This window comes from Ornithorhynchus anatinus, chromosome 6 (assembly GCF_004115215.2).
Source record: "Ornithorhynchus anatinus isolate Pmale09 chromosome 6, mOrnAna1.pri.v4, whole genome shotgun sequence".
Taxonomy (NCBI): Eukaryota; Metazoa; Chordata; class Mammalia; order Monotremata; family Ornithorhynchidae; genus Ornithorhynchus; species Ornithorhynchus anatinus.
The window spans coordinates 1815361-1833850 of NC_041733.1; the positions used below are offsets into that span (position 1 = coordinate 1815361).

Here is an 18490-nt window from a genome sequence, read left to right on the forward strand (position 1 = left end):
TTAAAATTACTGGTGAGAAAGTTCACCTCCTGCCTTAGGCTGATTTACATGCAGCCCATCTGCCGAAAAGCAAGCTTCAGGCTGAATCAAAATCAAACCACAACTCCCGGGCACCGGAGAAATCCGGGGTCCGGGCAGTGGCTGGATGGGAAATGGATGGGAGTCCGCGGCAATGGGGGCAGCGGGGGGGGGAGGGGGGGCTGGCACAGAGTAAATATGACTGACTTACTGCCTGAGTGGAAGCTGAGAGGGAGCAGAGGTAGGGAGCGGGCTGGGAATTTCGAGTAGTCTCAGAAGACGGACTGGGTGAGTGCGGGAGAATTGAGTGAAGACCAACTGGAGCAGAGGTTTAGGGTAAAAGGGTATGGATGAAACAGGAACAGGGGTGAGGGGTGAATTTAGGGGTGAGGAGGGCAAGGAGAGGGGTGGGCTAAACCATGGGCTGGGGTATCGGGGAAGAAGGATCTGCCCCAGATAGGGGATGCCGCCAGTCTGGGGCTGAGAGATCCGGTCCACGACGATGCTGAGGAGATTTCCAGGTCGAAGCCATCTTACGTGACGTCCGAGGGTCTGAGGCCACCCGGGAGGGGACGGAGCGGGCCGTCCCCACCTGGGGCCCAAGACAGGCCTCCGCGAGACCCTAGGGAGGGAGAAGCCTCAGCTCGAGAGCGTCCTTGGGGATGAGGGAAGCAAGCCCTGCTGAAGGGGAGTCCAATTACACATATGTACATAAGTGATATGGGGCTGGGCAGGGGGATGAATAAAGGGAACAAGTCGGGGGACGCAGAAAGGAGTTGAAGAAAAGGAAATGATGGCTTACGCAGGGAAGGCCTCTTGGAGGAGACGTGCCTTCAATAAGGCTTTGAAGGGGGGGAGGGTAATTGTCCGCAAGCAGTAAGCGCTTAATAAGTACGATCAACTGATTGACTGACTGACCTCACAGACAAAATGGACTGGTGTCCTCTGAAGACAGAACCAAGAACCCTGAGGATCGGTCATTCAATCATTCCATTGGAAGGGAGTTCCTTTTATCCATTACTGGCGAGGCTCAGGAACAATTTTTCCCGAGATTGTCTGTCCCGGGAAGACAATGCGGCTCCTTTCAGAAGGGGTCCCGGATCAGTGCCCTGCTTGGTGGGAAACTGGAGGAGTCCAAGCATTTTCTACTGATCCTTGCTCATTTCGTCTCACAACCAATGCAACCGCAAAATTAAACTTTTCATCTTCCTCCGAAACCACGGAGGAGCTACAGTTTCTCCGCAAAGCCTTCTCTGGGCTGCTGGTAGCGGCAGCAGGAGTCGGGGTATTTACTGAGCACCGAATGAGTGAAATGCACCGTACTAAGCGTTCCGGGGAAAGGTCAGCGGAAGCCGGGGTAAAGGGAGCAAGGAAGCCGCCAGGATGGCAGTGGGCTCAACCCCGAACGGGTCCCTAACGGAGAGCGGCTCAAGGAATGTGTCTGCTTATTGTTATAAACAAGCGTTTAGTACGGTGCTCTGCGCAGGGTAAGCGCTCAATAAATGCGACCGAATGAAAAGTGGAGCGTCGGTGGTTTGAGAAGATCTACGTACCACGTTGTCGGAGGTTGCTGCGGGGTGGCCTTCCCCCCCCTTATGCCTGCCTTCTTCGTGTGCAATAGCGTCGTTGGTTTCTTCTGCAGAGAGAAAAAAGCCACTTGTTGTTATCATTCATTCATTCGATCGTACTTATTGAGCCCTTACTGTGCGCAGAGCATTGTACTAAGCATTTGGAAAGTAAGGTTACACAATAAAGAGAGACAATCCCTGCCCACACCGGGCTTACAGTCTAGAAAATATTTGTTAAACCCTTACTGTGGGCCAAGCACTGTTCTAAGTGCTGGGGTACATACAAGGTAATCAGGTTGTCCCATGTGGGGCTCACAGTCTTCATCCCCATTTTAAAGATGAGTTAACTGAAGCAGAGAGAAGTTACGTGGCTTGCCCAAGGTCACACACACAGCAGATAGGTGGCGGAGCCAGGATCGGAACCCACGGCCTCTGACTCCCAAGCCCGTGATCTTTCCACTAAGCCACACTGTATCAACTCAAATCTTTCTGCATTTTATTCACCAGGCTATTTCAGGCCCACATGATTATTATTGCTATTATTACTATCAGCATTATCATTATGGTTATAACGAAAACTTTATATTAACATAAATATAATCAGTATCTATTATAATTATATTATTAATAATGATAATAATGATGATAATTGTGTATTTGCTAAATGCATACTATGTGATAAGCACTGTACTTAGATCCGGGATAGATACGAGACAATTCGGATGGACAGGGTGTCTGTCCCACAAGGGGCTCACCGTCTATGTAGGCGGGAGAACGGGCACTTAATCCCCATTTTAGAGATGAGGAAACTGAGGCTCGGAGAAGTGAAGCGACTTGCCCCAGGTCACCGAGCAGCCGAGTGGCAGAGTCGGGATTAGAAGTCACGTCCTCTGACGTCCGAGCCCGGGCTCCTTCCACTCAGCCACGCTGCTTCTCTTCAGCGTGAATCACCTCAGGAAGTAGCATCGAAAGAGTCTCCAGCCCCTGAGTGTTTCAACCCATTTGGAACCAGCTCCCCCAGCTCCCTCGTGGCTATGAAGGCTTTTAGTGGCCTGAAGGAGTGTTGGAGAGTGGCTACCTTCGTGGCTGGTGAACTGACACAAGCAGATCCAAGACAGGCGGGAAAATGAAGGGAAAGCCCACGTCCTTCGGCTTCCTCAAAAGGCCATTTCATTGCCCACACGATGGCGTCCCCTCCCTGGCCTATGAACGCCGAATCCGCCTCGGTGGATAACAGGAAGGTTTTGGGGCCAGGAAACTGCCTGGGGGTGGTTAGAGAGCTGGTGTTTTGTGTGGTGCTGCTCCTGCTCTCTCCCTCTGCCCGTCGGGTGCCCGTCGAGGTAAGGGGAGCCAACTAGCAAGGAGACGTGCCGGGCCGGGCCGCGGCCAGGTGAAGCGAGCGAGGTTGCGGACGGGTCGAGGCGACCCCTGCCCGGAGGCGAAGCTGGGCCGCGGTGCCACGGCCCGGCAGTTGTCACCTTGCCCGCTTTCGGTGCCCACGGGGCCCGGCTGTTCTCAGGTTTCCTGCTGGTCCCACCCACCTCTTGGGACACCCCGGGGGGCCCCTCGGTCAGAAACCTCCCCACCGCTCAATGGCTCGGCCCCGGCGGACGCCCACCTATTCCTCGCCGTCACTGCTTCTACGGTGAGGTGAGGGGGTCGCCCGGCCGGAGGTAGCAAATTTGACTGAGGAACGACGATCCTCAACGGTTACGGCTCAGGGCTCGTGATCTCAGGCAATCCTCCTGCTCTCAGCACTGTACACTATCTGTTCCTCTAGACTGTAAGCTCACTGTGGACAGGGAATCTGTCATTCATTCAACTGTATTTATTGAGCACTTATTGTGAACAGAGCACTGTACTCGGCACTCGGGAGGGACAATACAACAATAAGCAGACGCACTCCCTGCCTATAATAAGCTTACGGTCTAGAGGGGGAGACAGACATTAATAGATATAAATAAATGACAGATCTGAACGTAAGTGCTGTGCGGCTGGGAGCGGGGAATGAATAAAGGGGGCAAGTCAGAACGACGCAGAAGGGAGTTGAAGAAGAGGAAAAAGGGGGTTAAGTCAGGGAAGGCCTCTTGGAGATGTGCCTTCAGTAAGGCTTTGAAGCAGGGAAGAGTCATTCTGTCGGATTTGAGAAGGGAGGGCGTTCCAGGCCAGAGGCAGGTTGTGGGCAAGGGGTCGGCGGCGAGACAGAGGAGATCGAGGCACAGAGGTAAGGTTAGCGTTATATTTTTATATTGTGCCCTCCCAAACGCTAGTACGGTGCTCTGCACACAGTAAGCGCTCAATAAATACGATCGAATGAACGACTGTTCCCCCCCTTATTTTCCAACTGTAGTGTTTCGGGCTCGAGCTGATGGATTGGAAGGTTGAACATCAGCTTTTTAAGGGTCCATAAATTAAAGAAAGCAAATGATATCCTCTCCCAGCCGCCCCGTCTCCAGGTTTTAGCTTAATCATAATATCATCAAAAAGCAAACGTGCACCTCTTCGTGCCCACAGTTGGCTATTGAAATAGAAAATAAACTAATAGGGATGCTTAGTCACCTCTTCCTGAAACACCGGGTCGCCCTCCTTCAACGTCAATTCTCCCACTCGACAATTAAGTCGCGCCTTCCCTGCCTCTACCTACCCAGTACGGAGAGGTCAAAGGCAGTTTCCCTGGGCACGATGGGTGCGTTTTGCTCTATTTCATCCTAGCTGCTCACCAGTCCGATTCTCTGAGCGCTTGACTTCTCGTGACAGCCGGGTCACTGAAAGCGAGCAAGCCTCGGGCCATCAAAGCTCCCGCCTACAAGGACGAGGACTCTTGCCAGATGCCTGCTATTAGAGACGCCAGTGATGAATCATGTTCACTTGCTTCTGCTGCTTCTCCCCCCTCCCCGCCCCATCCCAACTTTCTGGCCAGGTTTTCTCCGATCCTTCCAGTATCCGTGGATAGAAATGGCCTCAAAGAGCACTTGGCTTTGAAGACGTCTGCCCTGGGACACCCCCTTCCTTAACTGTTCTGACTTAATTTCAAGTCCTGCAATCAATCCATGGTCTTTATCGAGCGTTTACGGAGTGCAGAACACTGGACTGAGCACTTGGGAGAGTACAATCTACCAGAGTTGGTGGACACGTTCCCTGCCCACAAGGAGCTTACAGTCTAGAGGAGGCTGCAGCCTTTGAATCCCAACTGGGCCGACGGCCTGCATTTTGGGCGGCCGGGATCCGCCAAGCCACATCTTTGCTGCTGAAATCTCTGCGCGAGTCCAGGGCAAGAACGGTCTGCGATCGCTTTGATTAGATGGTATTACTCCGGTCCGGACCCAGAACTGCAACACACTTTCAACCCAAAGATTATTGGATTGGATGACTGAAGGACAAAAGGTTCAGAATCAATCGGTGGCATTTATCGAGTGCTTGCTGTGCACAGGGCACTGTACTAAACGCAAGGGAGAGCACACTCCCTCAGCACTGTGCTCATTTGTATATATTATTACCCTATTTATTTTGTTAATGAGGTGTACATCCCCTTGATTCTCTCTATCGTGATAATGTTGCCTTGCTTTTATTTCGTTCTGTTTTGCTCTGCCATCTGTCTCCCCCGATTAGACTGCGAGCCCGTCACTGGGCAGGGATTGTCTCTATCTGTTACCAAATTGTACATTCCAAGTACTTAGTACAGTGTTCTGCACATAGTAAGCGCTCAATAAATTCATTCATTCAATAGTATTTATTGAGCGCTTACTATGTGCAGAGCACTGTACTAAGCGCTTGGAATGTACTAAGCGGCCACAGATAGAGACAGTCCCTGCCCACTGATGGGCTTGCAGTCTAATCATCTTTGTACCACCCCTGCGATCGGCACATGGCAAGTACTTTACAGGTTTATGACGACTCTTCCCTCTTCTTCTCTAATGGTATTAAAAAAAAAAACCCCAACAGAACAGAATAATAATTACAGTACTTGTTTCGCACTTACTATGTGCAAAGCACTGTTCTAAGTGCTGGGGTAGATACAAGTCAAATAGTACTGAATGAATAAACGAATGAATAGACTGTAACCGAGTTGGTGGATACGTTCCTTTGCCCATAATGAGCTTTCCATCTAGAGGAGCTCTGGGGGAGCTTTCTGAACGGGGGTTCTTTTCACCCCAAGGAGAACATCGAACGTGCTTCTGTTTCATTTTCTGATGAGGCTTTAAAGAACCGCAGAGAGAAACTGCGGAGAGTCTGGCTGGCTGACTTCAGTTCTCATAGAGATCGTGTTCAATTCGCCTTCATGGTTTTGACGCTAAGGCCAGCTGACAACGGGGTCCATGACGGACTGGCAATGGCTGAACCATCCTGGCCCGACTCTGGCCTTCACCTTTTCAACCTGCGGCTCGTGGCTGGTCTCGGGAATTACGGAGAACCCACGCCGGCTCGCTGACCTAAACTCTCGGTAATCTGGACCAGGCATTCTTAGTAGTACAGGATAGGAATATTGAACACAGGTAGCCGGATTCTATATTGATCCAGCGGAACCTGAACTGGAAGCAGCGTGGCCTAGTGGAAAGAGCACGGGCCTGGGGGGTCAGAGGACCTCGGTTCTAATCCTGGCTCCACTACCTGTCTGCTGTGTTACCTTAGGCAAATTTATTCATTCATTCAATAGTATTTATTGAGCTCTTACTATGTGCAGAGCACTGTACTACGCGCTTGGAACGTACAATCCGGCAACCGATAGAGACAATCCCTGCCCAGTGACGGTCTTACAGTCTAATCGGGGGAGAGAGACGGACAAAACAAGACAACATTATCACGATAAAGAGAATCAAGGGGATGGACCCCTCATTAACAAAGTAAACAGGGTAATAAAAATGTATACAAATGAGCAGAGTGCTGAGGGGAGGGGAAGGAGCAGAGGGAAAGGGGGGAAAGGGGGCTTAGCTGAGGGGAGGTGAAGGGGGGAAGAGGGGAGGGAGCAGAGGGAGCAGAGGAAAAAGGGGAAGCTCAGTCTGGGAAGGCCTCTTGGAGGAGGTGAGCTCTCGGTAGGGCTTTAACTTCACTTCTCTGTGCCTTAGTGACTTCATCTGTAAAAGGCAGATTCAGATTGTAAGCCCCAGGTGGTACATTGGCTGTATCCAACCTGATTATCACGTATCTATCCCGGTGCTTAGTACGGTGTCTGGCACATAGTAAGCACTCAACAAATACCATTAACACAAACAAACAAAAAAACAAATGCAAAGCCATAAAAAAATCTCTGAAAGTCAAACAACTAGGTGGTTGAATGATGGCATTTGTTAAGCGCTTACGATGTGCCAAGCACTATTTCAAGCACTGTGGTGGATACAAGGTAATCAGGTTGACCCGCGTGGGGCTCACAGTCTTTAACCCCCATTTTAAAGATGAGGTAACTGAGGCAGAGAGAAATTAAGCGACTTGCCCGAACTCACACAGCTGACAAGTGGCAGAGGCGGGATTAGACCCCATGACCTCCGACGCCAAAGCCCACGTTCTTTAAACTAAGCCACGTCGCTTTTCCCGAATTCAGCCGATCTTACAGGAGCCGGAGGTGACCGTCCTAGACTCCCAAACTGCCGCCCACCCTACCTTCCCAAACCAGCTCCAGTTCTAACAGCGTCTACTGGAAGTTTGAAGCTGTTGATAGAGTGATTTCGACTGTTGGCCATGTCAGGGAGCGCACCTGATGCACAGTTGGACTTCGGACACTTGGTCTGGGGTGGTTTATCGCTCCTCCAAAGCCACGTGTACCTTTCGAGTTATAAATAGGTTCTCATTAGAATGAACGCGCCTCATCTCACGGTCCTAGATTGGAAAATAAGTCTGGGCGAGAAACATTCTCTAAGTTGGCATATAAATATCTCCCGCTCCTTTGTTGCTAGGAGAATTCTGTGTGGGTCCCATAGATTCAAAAGCCCTATAATTATTCTGCCGATGACTGTTCCTCTTGCGGCTCAATCCCCGGAGATTCCAAAGGTCTGCTCCTCGGAGACTGAGTCACCCTCCCCGCAGAGCCTTCTAACTACACAACGCTCAAGAGATTTGTCTTTTTGGAGAAAAATACCTCTCCGGGTGGCGCCTCCTGGCTCCGTCGAGTTCTGGCACCTTAACCGGAGCTGGGGATGTTCCGGACAGGGTTCACGACTGAATGAACCAAGGAAGAGGCAGCGTGGCTTAATGGATAGGGCCCGGGCCTGGGAGTCACGAGGCCCTCGGTTCTAATCCCGGCTCCGCCATGTGTCTGCTGTGTGATCTCGGGTAAGTCACTTCACTTCCCCGTGCCTCAGTTACCCCATCTGTAAAATGGGGATTAAGACTGTGGGCCCTACGTGTCCAAACCGATTACCTTCTATCGACCCCAGAGCTTAGTATAGTTCCTGACACATAGTGCTTTATAAATACCACAATTATCATTATTGCTATTACTCTTATTATTATTAGACGGGTGAGATCCGGGGCCCGCCTGCAAATACGGCTCACGCCTCTCGGGAGGACCGGGCCCCCTGGGGAACCCAGGCTGCAGACCGACGGCAAGGGGCCCCTCACCTTGAGAGCTTCCTTCCGACAGGCAGATGGACACCTCGTCGTTCCGGTCGTTATCTTCCCCGTGGTCCGGCCCCGCTTCCTCCCCGGGGGTCAGGGCGGGCTTCGGCCCGGGCTCGGGCTGCTCGGAAAAGTCGGCGGGGCCACCTCTCGGGGGCGGGACTTCAATCCCCATTAAGCGGTATTTTCTTCTTCGGTTCCCAATCCAAGTCTTTGGGAGAGAAAGACAGAAGGAAGCCTTGAACGCACCCGGAGACACAAAGCTGGGCCGGGCAGAGGGGGTGGAAGCCACCGCGGAGAGCGAGGCCGGGATGCTACAGAGAGCAGCGGCCAAACGGACACAAGGAGACCATTTACTTCTCCGAGATTCGCGGCGTCACCGACAGGATGGCTGCATTTTCCTTTCAAAACATCGCAACCACAGAAAGACCATATTTATCCCAAGCATCCAGATGTTCAAGCAATATGAAGCCCATTGTGTTTTTTTTGGCCGGGGGGAGATGATCCGCCACATCTTTCAGAGGAAAACAGATTGTTCTATTCCCCAAGGAGGCAGCTCCGGGCATCTTTTCCAACTAGCCCTTGGGTCAGTGGAAAGAACCCGGGCTTGGGAGTCAGAGGTCACGGGTTCAACTCCCGGCTCTGCCACTTGTCAGCTGTGTGACCGTGGGCGAGTCACTTAATTTCTCGGTGCCTCAGTTACCTCATCTGTAAAATGGGGATTATCTGTGAGCCTCACGTGGGGCAACCTGATGACCCTGTATCTACCCCAGCGCTTAGAACGGTGCTCTGCACATAGTAAGCGCTTAACAAATACCAACATTATTAGAAGGGGCCGCACCTCCTCAATTAGCTCGAGACCTACTTCCCAGCCATCCAGCAGTCTCTCCGATTGCCATTTGAGTCCGGGCCTGGGAGTCAGAAGGACCTGGGTTCTAATCCCAGCTTGTCTGCTGGGTGACCTTGGGCAAATCACTTCACTTTTCTGGGCCTGCGTCCCCCTCTGTAAAATGGGGATTAAGACTGTGAGTCCCATATGCGGCAGGGACTGGGTCCGACCTGATTAGCTTGTATCTACCTCAGTGCTTACTGCAATGCCTGGCACATAGTAAGGGTTTAAGAAATACCTAAAAAAAAAAAGAGGGTGAATCGGACGGCGGAAGAGAGAAGCTAATTCAGTGACACAAGCAGCAGTTATGAAAAAGATCCCCAGGTGGAAAAGGGCTTTGGGATAATTCGCACCTCTGGACCAATAAAGAATCACCTCTGAATTCCAGCAGCCTTTAGGTTGACTACAGTTTTTCAGAATGCAGAGAAATGTGCTAGGCTCTCTCTGCTTCCACTGGCAAAATACATAATGACCTTAATGCTCCATGGTGGCTTGGAAAAGGAGTTGGGTGGGTGAGGAGCAGTGGGGTCTAGTGGAAAGAGCCCGGGCCTGGGATGCAGAGGACCTGGGTTCTAATCCTGGCTCTGCCACTCATCTGCTGTATGACCTCAGGCAAGACACTTCACTTCTCTGGGCTTCTGTTCCCTCACCTACAAATCAATTGTACATCGCCTTGATTGTATTTAGTTGCCACTGTTTTTACGAGATGTTCTTTCCCTCGACTCTATTTATCGCCATTGTTCTCGTCTGTCCGTCTCCCCCGATTAGACCGTAAGCCCGTCAAACGGCAGGGACCGTCTCTATCTGTTGCCGACTTGTTCATCCCAAGCGCTTAGTACAGTGCTCTGCACATAGTAAGCGCTCAATAAATACTATTGAATGAATGAATGAAAACAGAGATTCAATACCCTTTCTCCCTCCTACTTGGATTGTGAGCCCTATGTGGGACAGGGACTGCACCTGACCTGATTAGCTTGTATCTTCCCCAGTGCTTAGAGCAGTGCTTGAAACACAGTAAGCGCTTAACGAGTGCCGTGATTACTGTTTTTATTTGACTAGGTCATGGAGCAAAAGCAGTAGCCTGGCTTGGCTCTGGCGATCCTCCGCTCTTCCGAGCAGATGCTCAAATGAATATGTACGAACAATGCTTTTCCTCTCTTTTTTATGGTATTTGTGAAGCGCTTATTATGTTAAAGGTACTGTAATAAGCCCTGGTGTAGATACAAACTAATCAGGTTGGACATGGTCCCTGTCCCACATGGGGCTCACAGTCTTAATCTATATTTTTCAGATGAGGTAACCGAGGCCCAGAGAAGTGAAGTGACTTGCCCAAAGTCACCCAGCAGACAAGTGGCGGAGCTGGGATTAGATCCCAGGTCATTCTGACTCCCAGGCCCGGGATCCAGCCACTATTCCGCTCTTCCACGGGGCATACGTTCCTCACATGCCAGCTGGGCCCTCTGACCCCGCCTCCTTCAGGCCCGGTGGCCACGTGGCCACCGTGAGGGTGACCTTCCCGTCCCCACCCCCTGGCCCGCCGCCGCGTCCTCACCCGCACGATCTCACAGTCCACGTTCAGCTCAGCCGCCACGGCTTCGATCTTCTCTCGGCACACGGAGCCCAGGCTGGTCATGCCGTTGTCCCAGTATTTTTTGAGGATGGCCAGGTCTCGGTCGCTGAACTGGGTGCGGTCCTGGAGCTGCCGGACAGAGAAGCGTTTCGCCCTGGACTCCACTGGAGAGAGCGCCCGCAGACCATCGCAAATGGGCGGGGAGCCTGAGACCACCTCCCCAACTCTGCGGGCCCTGAGGCGGACGGCAACACCATTACCTTGCTTTGCCGTGTCGGCTTCCATTAGGAAAGTGACCGCTTACTTTTGCTGGGGTAAGTTCGGCCGGATGGCTTTGGGCCTACTTACGGCTTATTTCCTGTCACTATTTTTCTAATTCATGCTAAGAAACAGCACGGCAGAGTAGATGGAGCACGGTCCTGGTAGCCAGAAGGTCATGGGATCTAATCCTGGCTCCCCTACTTGTCTGCCGTGTGGCCTTGGTCAAGTCACTTCACTTTTCTGTGCCTCAGTTACCTCATCTGTAAAATGGGGATTGAGACTGTGAGCCCCATGGTGGGACAGGGATTGCATCCAATCTGATTTGGCTGTGTGCACCCCGGCACTTAATACAGTGCCTGGCACATAGTAAGCACTTAACAATTATCACAATTATCATTATCATTATCTCTTTCAATAGCCTTCCCCCAAACCCTGCAATTATGCTATGACTGTTTCTCCGAAGGCGACAGCCTTTTACGCTTCTCGGTAATTCCTCAAATTCTTGACCCACCTGAGACCGAGATGGGTGTGAAGTATATTACGGCCAAGGAACAAGGCAGAGAAAGCTCGAGTGACCAGGCTCTATGATGAAGTTACGAGTGAGCTGCAAATGGACAGGAAACATAGACCACCAACTCCCAGGCCACCTAGAACTTTCCAGAGGTTCAGTACAGTGGTCTGCGCTCAATAAATGCCACTGATGGATTTTTTTGAACACTTACTGTGTGCAGAGCACTGTTCCGAGCACTTGGGAGAGTACAGTACAACAGAGATTGTAGATATGTTCCTTGTCCATAATGAGCATGAGTGCCTGAGTGCTTGACACGGAGCAAACGCTTAACAAAAGCCACAGATATTATTAGTTATTACTAAGGTAATGCTTTTCCCGTCACTCCCCGTGAGTCTCAGGGCTCACTACGCTCCAAATTCACATAAAGGCACAGTCAACTGCAAAACGGTCACCGCTTTTAAGCCTCTAGCCTCTAATCCCGGCTCCGCCACTTGTCTGCTGTGTGACCTTGGGCAAGTCGCTTCATTTCTCTGTGCCTCGGTTACCTCATCTGTAACAAGGAATAAGGCCGTGAGGCCCGTGTGGAGAACGGACTGGGTCCAACCTGATTAGCTTCTATCTGTCCCAGAGCTCAGTACAGTGCCCAGTATGTAGTAAGAGTTTAACAAATAGAAAAAGGTAGGTGGGCTGAGGTCTAGACGCACACACACATTAAGGTTTCTAAGGAAGGATCAGTAAAGGTCAGTGGCTTGGGAAGACTGGATTCTGATTCTGATTCTCTCACAGCCTAGTGGAAAGAGCAGGTGCAGGGGCGTCACAGGACCTGGGTTCTAATCCCAGCTCCCCATTTGTCTGCTGTGTGACTGAGGGCAAGTCACTTTGCTTCTCTGTGCCTCAGTTACCACATTTGTAAACCGGGGATTAAGACTGCAAGGCCCACGTGGAACACGGACTGTGTCCGACTTGATTAACTTCTGTGACTCAGTTCCCTCATCTACAAAATGGGGATTCAATATCTGTTCTCCCTCCCGCTTAGACTATAAACCCCATGTGGGAACCGATAATCTTGTACCTACCCCAGCACTTAATATGACGCTTAGTAAGCCCATCACAAAATACCATATTTTATTTTATATATATATATTTACAAGTTATGGCTTCCCACACAAATTCTGCAGATACCTCGAGTAAGTCACTTAACTTCTCTGAGCCTTAGTTACCGCATCTGTAAAATGGGGATTAAGACTGTGAACCCCATGTGGGACATGGAACATGTCCAATCTGATTAGCTCTTGTATCTGCCCCAGAGTTTAGTTCAGTCCCCGGCACGTAGTAAGTGCTTAAAAGAGAAGCAGTGTGGCTTAGTGGATAGAGCATGGGCCTGGGAGTCAGAAAGACATGGGTTCTAATCCTGGCTTCGCCAAAGGTCTGCTGTGTGACCTTGGGCAAGTCACTTAACTTCTCTGGCCCTCAATTACCTCATCTGTAAAATGGGGATTAAGAGTGTGAGCTCATGTGGGACAGGGACTGTGTCCAGCCTGATTAACCTGTATCTACCCCAGTGCTTTGAACAGTACTTGGCACATAGTAAGTGCTTTGCATGTACCATAATTATTATTATTAACAAATACCACAAAAAATCACGTTTTTGCACAGGCTTTAAAAACACAAAAACTAAAACGAGTGGGTGACTGAACCAAAGAGGATTTTGCTGTGAATATCTGATAATTTGTGCACGCCGACCCGTGCAGGCATGGCATGGCCCTATTCAGAACCTCCGCTGTCTGATCAGTAGCACAGTCTCCTCCCTTTCGTCTCAGGCACGTGTTTCAGAGAAAAGGTGACACATGAAGAGAACCGCTGAGGAAAAGTCAAGGCCGACTGAATGATAACGTCTGCGGGAAAGAAGACTGGGGGGAGCTGATGAGGATCGCCTTGAAGGGTTCTCGCGAAGGGTTATTAGGTGGGAGGCGGGGACCGAATGTTCTCCTCCGCCGCCTTTGAGGACAGAAGGAGAAAAATCACGGTTTAGGCTGCAGTCCGAAGGCGAGACTTGAGACCTCAATAAAAACCCAGAAACGACAGGGACGTCTAATCCTGTGACAGGCTACCGAGGGAAGTTGGGATGTTTCCTCCTTTGGGATTTATTAAGAACAAGAAGTACTCTCTTGTCTGGGAAGAATTACTTGAATTTTTTTTTCTGCTCTTTAAAATTAGGTCTTCTCTCAAATTACACAAAGGCAAGAGGAAAATGAAAAGCATCCACAGGGATGCCAATGAAAAGCAAGCAATCAATCGATAGACGTTGTGTGCAGAGCTACTTGTGAGAAGACAATAAAACGGAGTTGGCAGACACATTCCCCACTCACAAGGAGACTTCGGTCTAGACAAATGCCTCTGACTGACTGATTTATCGACTAGGAGAAATCGGTCAGACTGGGCCACGGGATCAGGAGTCCAGTGGTTTTTCGGGGTTCTTGGCTTCTCCAATTCCGTACCGATGATAGAGAGAGAGATGAAAGAAAGTCATCTCTTCAGTGAGACAGCCTCGAAGTCCTAATTAAGCATCTCTGTGATTCAAAACTGGATTGGAATCTCCAGAGACAACATCCTTGTTAACGGCAAATCCAAGAGATGAAAGATAACAGGCTGCGGTTAGACTTGACATCCTTCAGCTCTTCTGTCGTCCTGAGTTTGTTTACCCACAGTCAAGTCCCTACCTTCCTCTGCTGCGTGACTCTTAAGTGAAATGATTATTAGATTGAGGACCGGGGCTCTAATCCTGGCTCCACCATCTACCTGCTAGGTGACCTTGGACAAGTCACTCAACTTCCCTAATCTGCCAAAGGGGGATTCAGTACCTGTGTTCTTCCTCCTACTTAGAATGTGAGCCGCATGTGGGACCTGATTAGCTTGTATCTATCCCAGTGCTTAGTACAGTGCTTGTCACATAGTAAGTACTTAACAAATGCTATTATTATTAATATTATTCTCCTGAGTGCTCAGGAGAGGACAGCAGAGGTAGGAGACTCAATCCCTGCCCTCTGGGAGCTGACAGTCTACTGTGTGCAGGACACTGTACTAAGCACTCGGGAGAGGACGGCATCTCTACTTGGATGTCTTTTCATCACCTCAAACTTAATATGGCTAAAACGGAACATCTTATCTTCCCACCTAGACCCTGTCCTCCCGCTCACTTTCCCAACACTGTTTATGACACCACCACCCTTCCTGTCTCACACACCCGTAATCCTGGCATGATCCTTGACGCCTCCCTCTCCTTCAACCTACATATTCAAGCCATCACTAAATCCTGTCAGTTCTACCTTCACAACATGGTCAAAATCTGCCCCTTCCTCTCCGTCCAAACCGCTACCTCTTACCCACTTACCTCTTATCCTGCCTTGAGTATTGTCTCAGCCTCCTTGCTTACCTCCTTGTCTCCTGCCTTTCCCCTCTTCAGTACATACTCCTTTCTGCTGCCTGGATCATTTCCCTTCAAAATTTTCCTCACTCCTCAAGAAACTCCAGCGGTTGCCCATCCACCTCAGCATTAAACAAAAACTCCTCACCATTGCTTTAAAGCAATCACTTGCCCCCTCCCACCTCCTCTCCCTACTCTCCTACTCCAACCCAGCCCGCAGACTTCGTTCCTCTAATGCCAAACTTCTCACTGTACCTCCATTTTGTCTAGCTCGCCGCCAACCTCTCGCCCACATCTTACCTCTGGTCTGGTCCACCCTCCCTCCTCATAACAGACGGATAATTGCTCTCCCCCACTTCAAAGCAGCGTAGCTCAGTGGAAAGAGCCCGGGCTTGGGAGTCAGAGGTCATGGGTTCTAATCCCAGCTCAGCCACTTGTCAGCTGTGTGACTTTGGGCCAATCACTTCACTTCTCTGGGCCTCAGTTACCTCATCTGGAAAATGGGGATTAAGACTGTAAGCCCCAAGTGGGACAACCTGATCACCTTGTATCCCCCCCAGCGCTTGGAACAGTGCTTGGCACATAGTAAGCACTTAACAAATACCATCATTATTATTATTCAAAGCCTTATTGAAGGCATATCTCTTCCAAGAATCCCTCCCTAAATCCTCCTCTCCTCTTCTCCCACTCCCTTCTGCATTGCCCTGACTTGCTCCCTTCATTCATCCTCTCTTCCATCCCCAATAAAGGGAATCTGTTTGTTGTTATAGTGTACTCTCCCAAGCGCTTAGTACAGTGCTTCGCACACAGTAAGAGCTCAATAAATACGAGAAGCAGCGTGGCTCAGTGGAAAGAGCACGGGCTTGGGAGTCAGAGGTCGTGGGTTCTAATCCCAGCTCTGCCACTTGTCAGCTGGGTGACTGTGGGCAAGTCACTTAACTTCTCTGTGCCTCAGTTCCCTCATCTGGAAAATGGGGATTAAGACTGTGAGCCTCATGTGGGACAACCTGATGACCCTGTATCTACCCCAGCGCTTAGAACAGTGCTCTGCACATAGTAAGCGCTTAACAAATACCAACATTATTACCTTGGGCAAGTCACTTAACTTCTCTGGGCCTCAGTTACCTCATCCGTCAAAATGGGGATTAAAAAAACGTGAGCCCCAAGTGGGACAATGTGCACATAGGAAGCGCTTAAAAAATACCATAATTATTATGAGTGAATGAATGAATGATCCCTGACCTCAGGAAGCTGACAAGCTAAGAGAAGACGGGCACAAAAAATAATTTACCCAAAGGAGGACAAAGGGTCAAATCGGAGAACTGGTAAAACAACAGACGTAGATGTGCAGAGAGAAGGTACGAGTGCCAAAGTGCAGAGGTTGTGGCTTGGGGAGAAGAGAAAAGAATCAAGAAGGCCTCTTGGGAGAAGAGGGATATCCCAAGGAGGCGATTGTTAAGGGGTGGAGTAGGACTGGCTAAGGACACCTCGCTCTTTAAATCCACAGAGATGTAACCGTGTTTACTGTAAAACAAAGTTACAAATACGTGAGTTGTTTAGTCTACGCAAAAGATGGAATCTCTTGGCCTTCACGAAAGCCTGGAAAAAATACTAGTACTTACTGAGCACTCTCTGGGGTGAAACAGAACCTGGGAAGATAAAATCCTCCTTTTCCAGAGTAATCAAAATAAATCATTAAGTGAACGAGTCAATCGACTGTATTTACTATGCGCTTACGGTGTGCGGAACACTGTACTAAGCGCTTGGGAGAGCACGACGCAACAGAGTTGGCAGAGGCATTCCCCGCCCACGAGGAGCTCTCGGTCGAGAGGGGGAGACAGACATTAATATCAATCAATAAATTACGGATACGGCCCTAAGTGCCGCGGGGTGGTTGAACAGACACAACTGCGCAAGTGCTGAGGATGAAGGATGAGTGGAAACTTATGTGCCAGAGATGGTCGAGGGGTTTCTATGACTCGGGACACAGGGGAGTAAATCGGGGATGGCTCCGGGGGTGGGGTGGGCTCTCGGGAGCGCTTTGAATACGGGAGGTGGGGTGGGGAAGGCACCTTAAGCCGAGGGAACAGTGTGAGCGAGGGGACGGGGCCCGAAGAGGTAGAGTTGGAGGGTGGGCTTGGGAGGAGCGGGTGAAGGGAGCAGAGATATTAGGCAGGATATTAGGTGGACAGACTCCAAGTCCAGCATGTGGAGTTCTGCTGGGCTTAGGAGGGGCCTGGGAAGCTTGGGAACTAGGTTCTTTCCCAAAGGTTCAACTTCCTCCTACTCTGAAATTCACTGACAAATTCGCTAAGCAGAATTCAGGAAAGGTAAAATCAATGCCCTGCTCCCCAAATCTAAATAAATCACTGCTTTAAACCACATCGGGCGGGCAGGGAAGGAAAAGCGACCGCCATCCCCAAGTGGTGATTAACACCTAGCATGGTCATAGCCAAGGGATGCAATTTGCGGCCCAAGCAAGGATTAAAATGAGGCTTCCTGAGTGGTGACTTGAATAGATTTCTTTTCAATGAATTCACCCCGGCTAATGAGGCCATATGTTGCACCACGAAGTTTCGGGTCCCCGGCCGAACTTATTTCGCCGAAAAGAAAAAAAGAAGTTATCTGCCATTCTTTGCATAATGCCCTTTATACAGTTAGTCTTTAATAAGCTTGAGATCAATCGTTGTGTGGGGAAAAAGGGATAAAAGTTCTTCCCCCCACGTGATTCCCTTATTAGATTTAAGTCTCTGTTCCTGGGTAAAAAAATAAATCAGAGTGCATCTCACCAAATTCATTTTTGCCTAACTACGAGACCAGAAAAATTCTGAGACAAAACCGACAGGATCTACGTCTTGAAAATTAAGCTAGAGAAGGAGAGCAGTTTTGGTGTTCACTGAGTGCCTAATGAGGACAGTGCGCTGTACTGAGCGCCTGAAAATACGGGAGTGAAAATATGTGACTCCCCCAGCACCTCCACGAATCTCAGGAACTCCTGGCAGGACACTCCTCAGGGGGCAAGGAGTGTTTAATGATAATGATAATAATAGTAACACTACTTTTGAAGTGCTTATTATGTGTCAAGCACTGTAATGAGAATAATGATGATGGTTAAGCGCTTACTGTGTGTCAGACATTGTACTAAGCGCTGGAGTGGGCACAAGCAAATTGGGTCGGACACAATCCCTTGATTCAGGTGGGGCTCACGGACTCAATCCCCATGTTACAGATGAGGCAACTGAGTCCCAGAGAAGTGAAGTGACTTGCCTACGGCCGCACAGCGGACAAGTGGTGGAGCTGGGATTAGAACCCATGACCTTCTGACTCCCAGGCCCGTGTTCTATCCACTACACCACGCTGCTCCTCACTGTAGTCAGAACCGGTGTAGATACAAGATCAAGAGTTCAGATCCAGTTCCTGTCCCACATGAGTTCACAGGCTAAGTAGAAGAGAGGGTATCAAATCCCCATGTCACAGATGAGGAAACTGAGGCCCAGAGAAGTAAAGCGATTTGTCCAAGGTGACACAGTGGCAGACAAGAGGAGGAGCCGGGATTAGAACCCAGGTCCTTCACCTCTTAGGCTCGGGCTCTTTCCACTAGGCCATGTTGTTTCTCAGGCTTCACAGGAGGCAGAAGGAGCAGCGCGAGGGGGCAGAAATGCCATAGCCCCGTTGTCTTGGGGAAGGACTGGAGTTGCCC

General features: G+C 50.0%; 1 protein-coding gene across 4 annotated transcripts in view; it reads right to left on the reverse strand.

The window, feature by feature from the left end:
- The window catches only part of HDX (highly divergent homeobox), a 74162-nt gene that overhangs the window by 16168 nt on the left and 39504 nt on the right, over window positions 1–18490 (reverse strand). For 3 of the 4 annotated variants that reach the window (XM_039912341.1, XM_029067469.1, XM_029067468.2), the window contains 3 exons: window positions 10577–10723; window positions 8139–8346; window positions 1572–1654 (listed from right to left, as the gene is read on the reverse strand). In XM_039912341.1, the coding sequence (XP_039768275.1) occupies window positions 1572–1654; window positions 8139–8346; window positions 10577–10723 (438 nt within the window). Of the gene's footprint in view, window positions 1–1571; window positions 1655–7275; window positions 7344–8138; window positions 8347–10576; window positions 10724–18490 lie in introns of all 4 variants that reach the window. The other variant, XM_039912342.1, reaches the window with a different exon arrangement.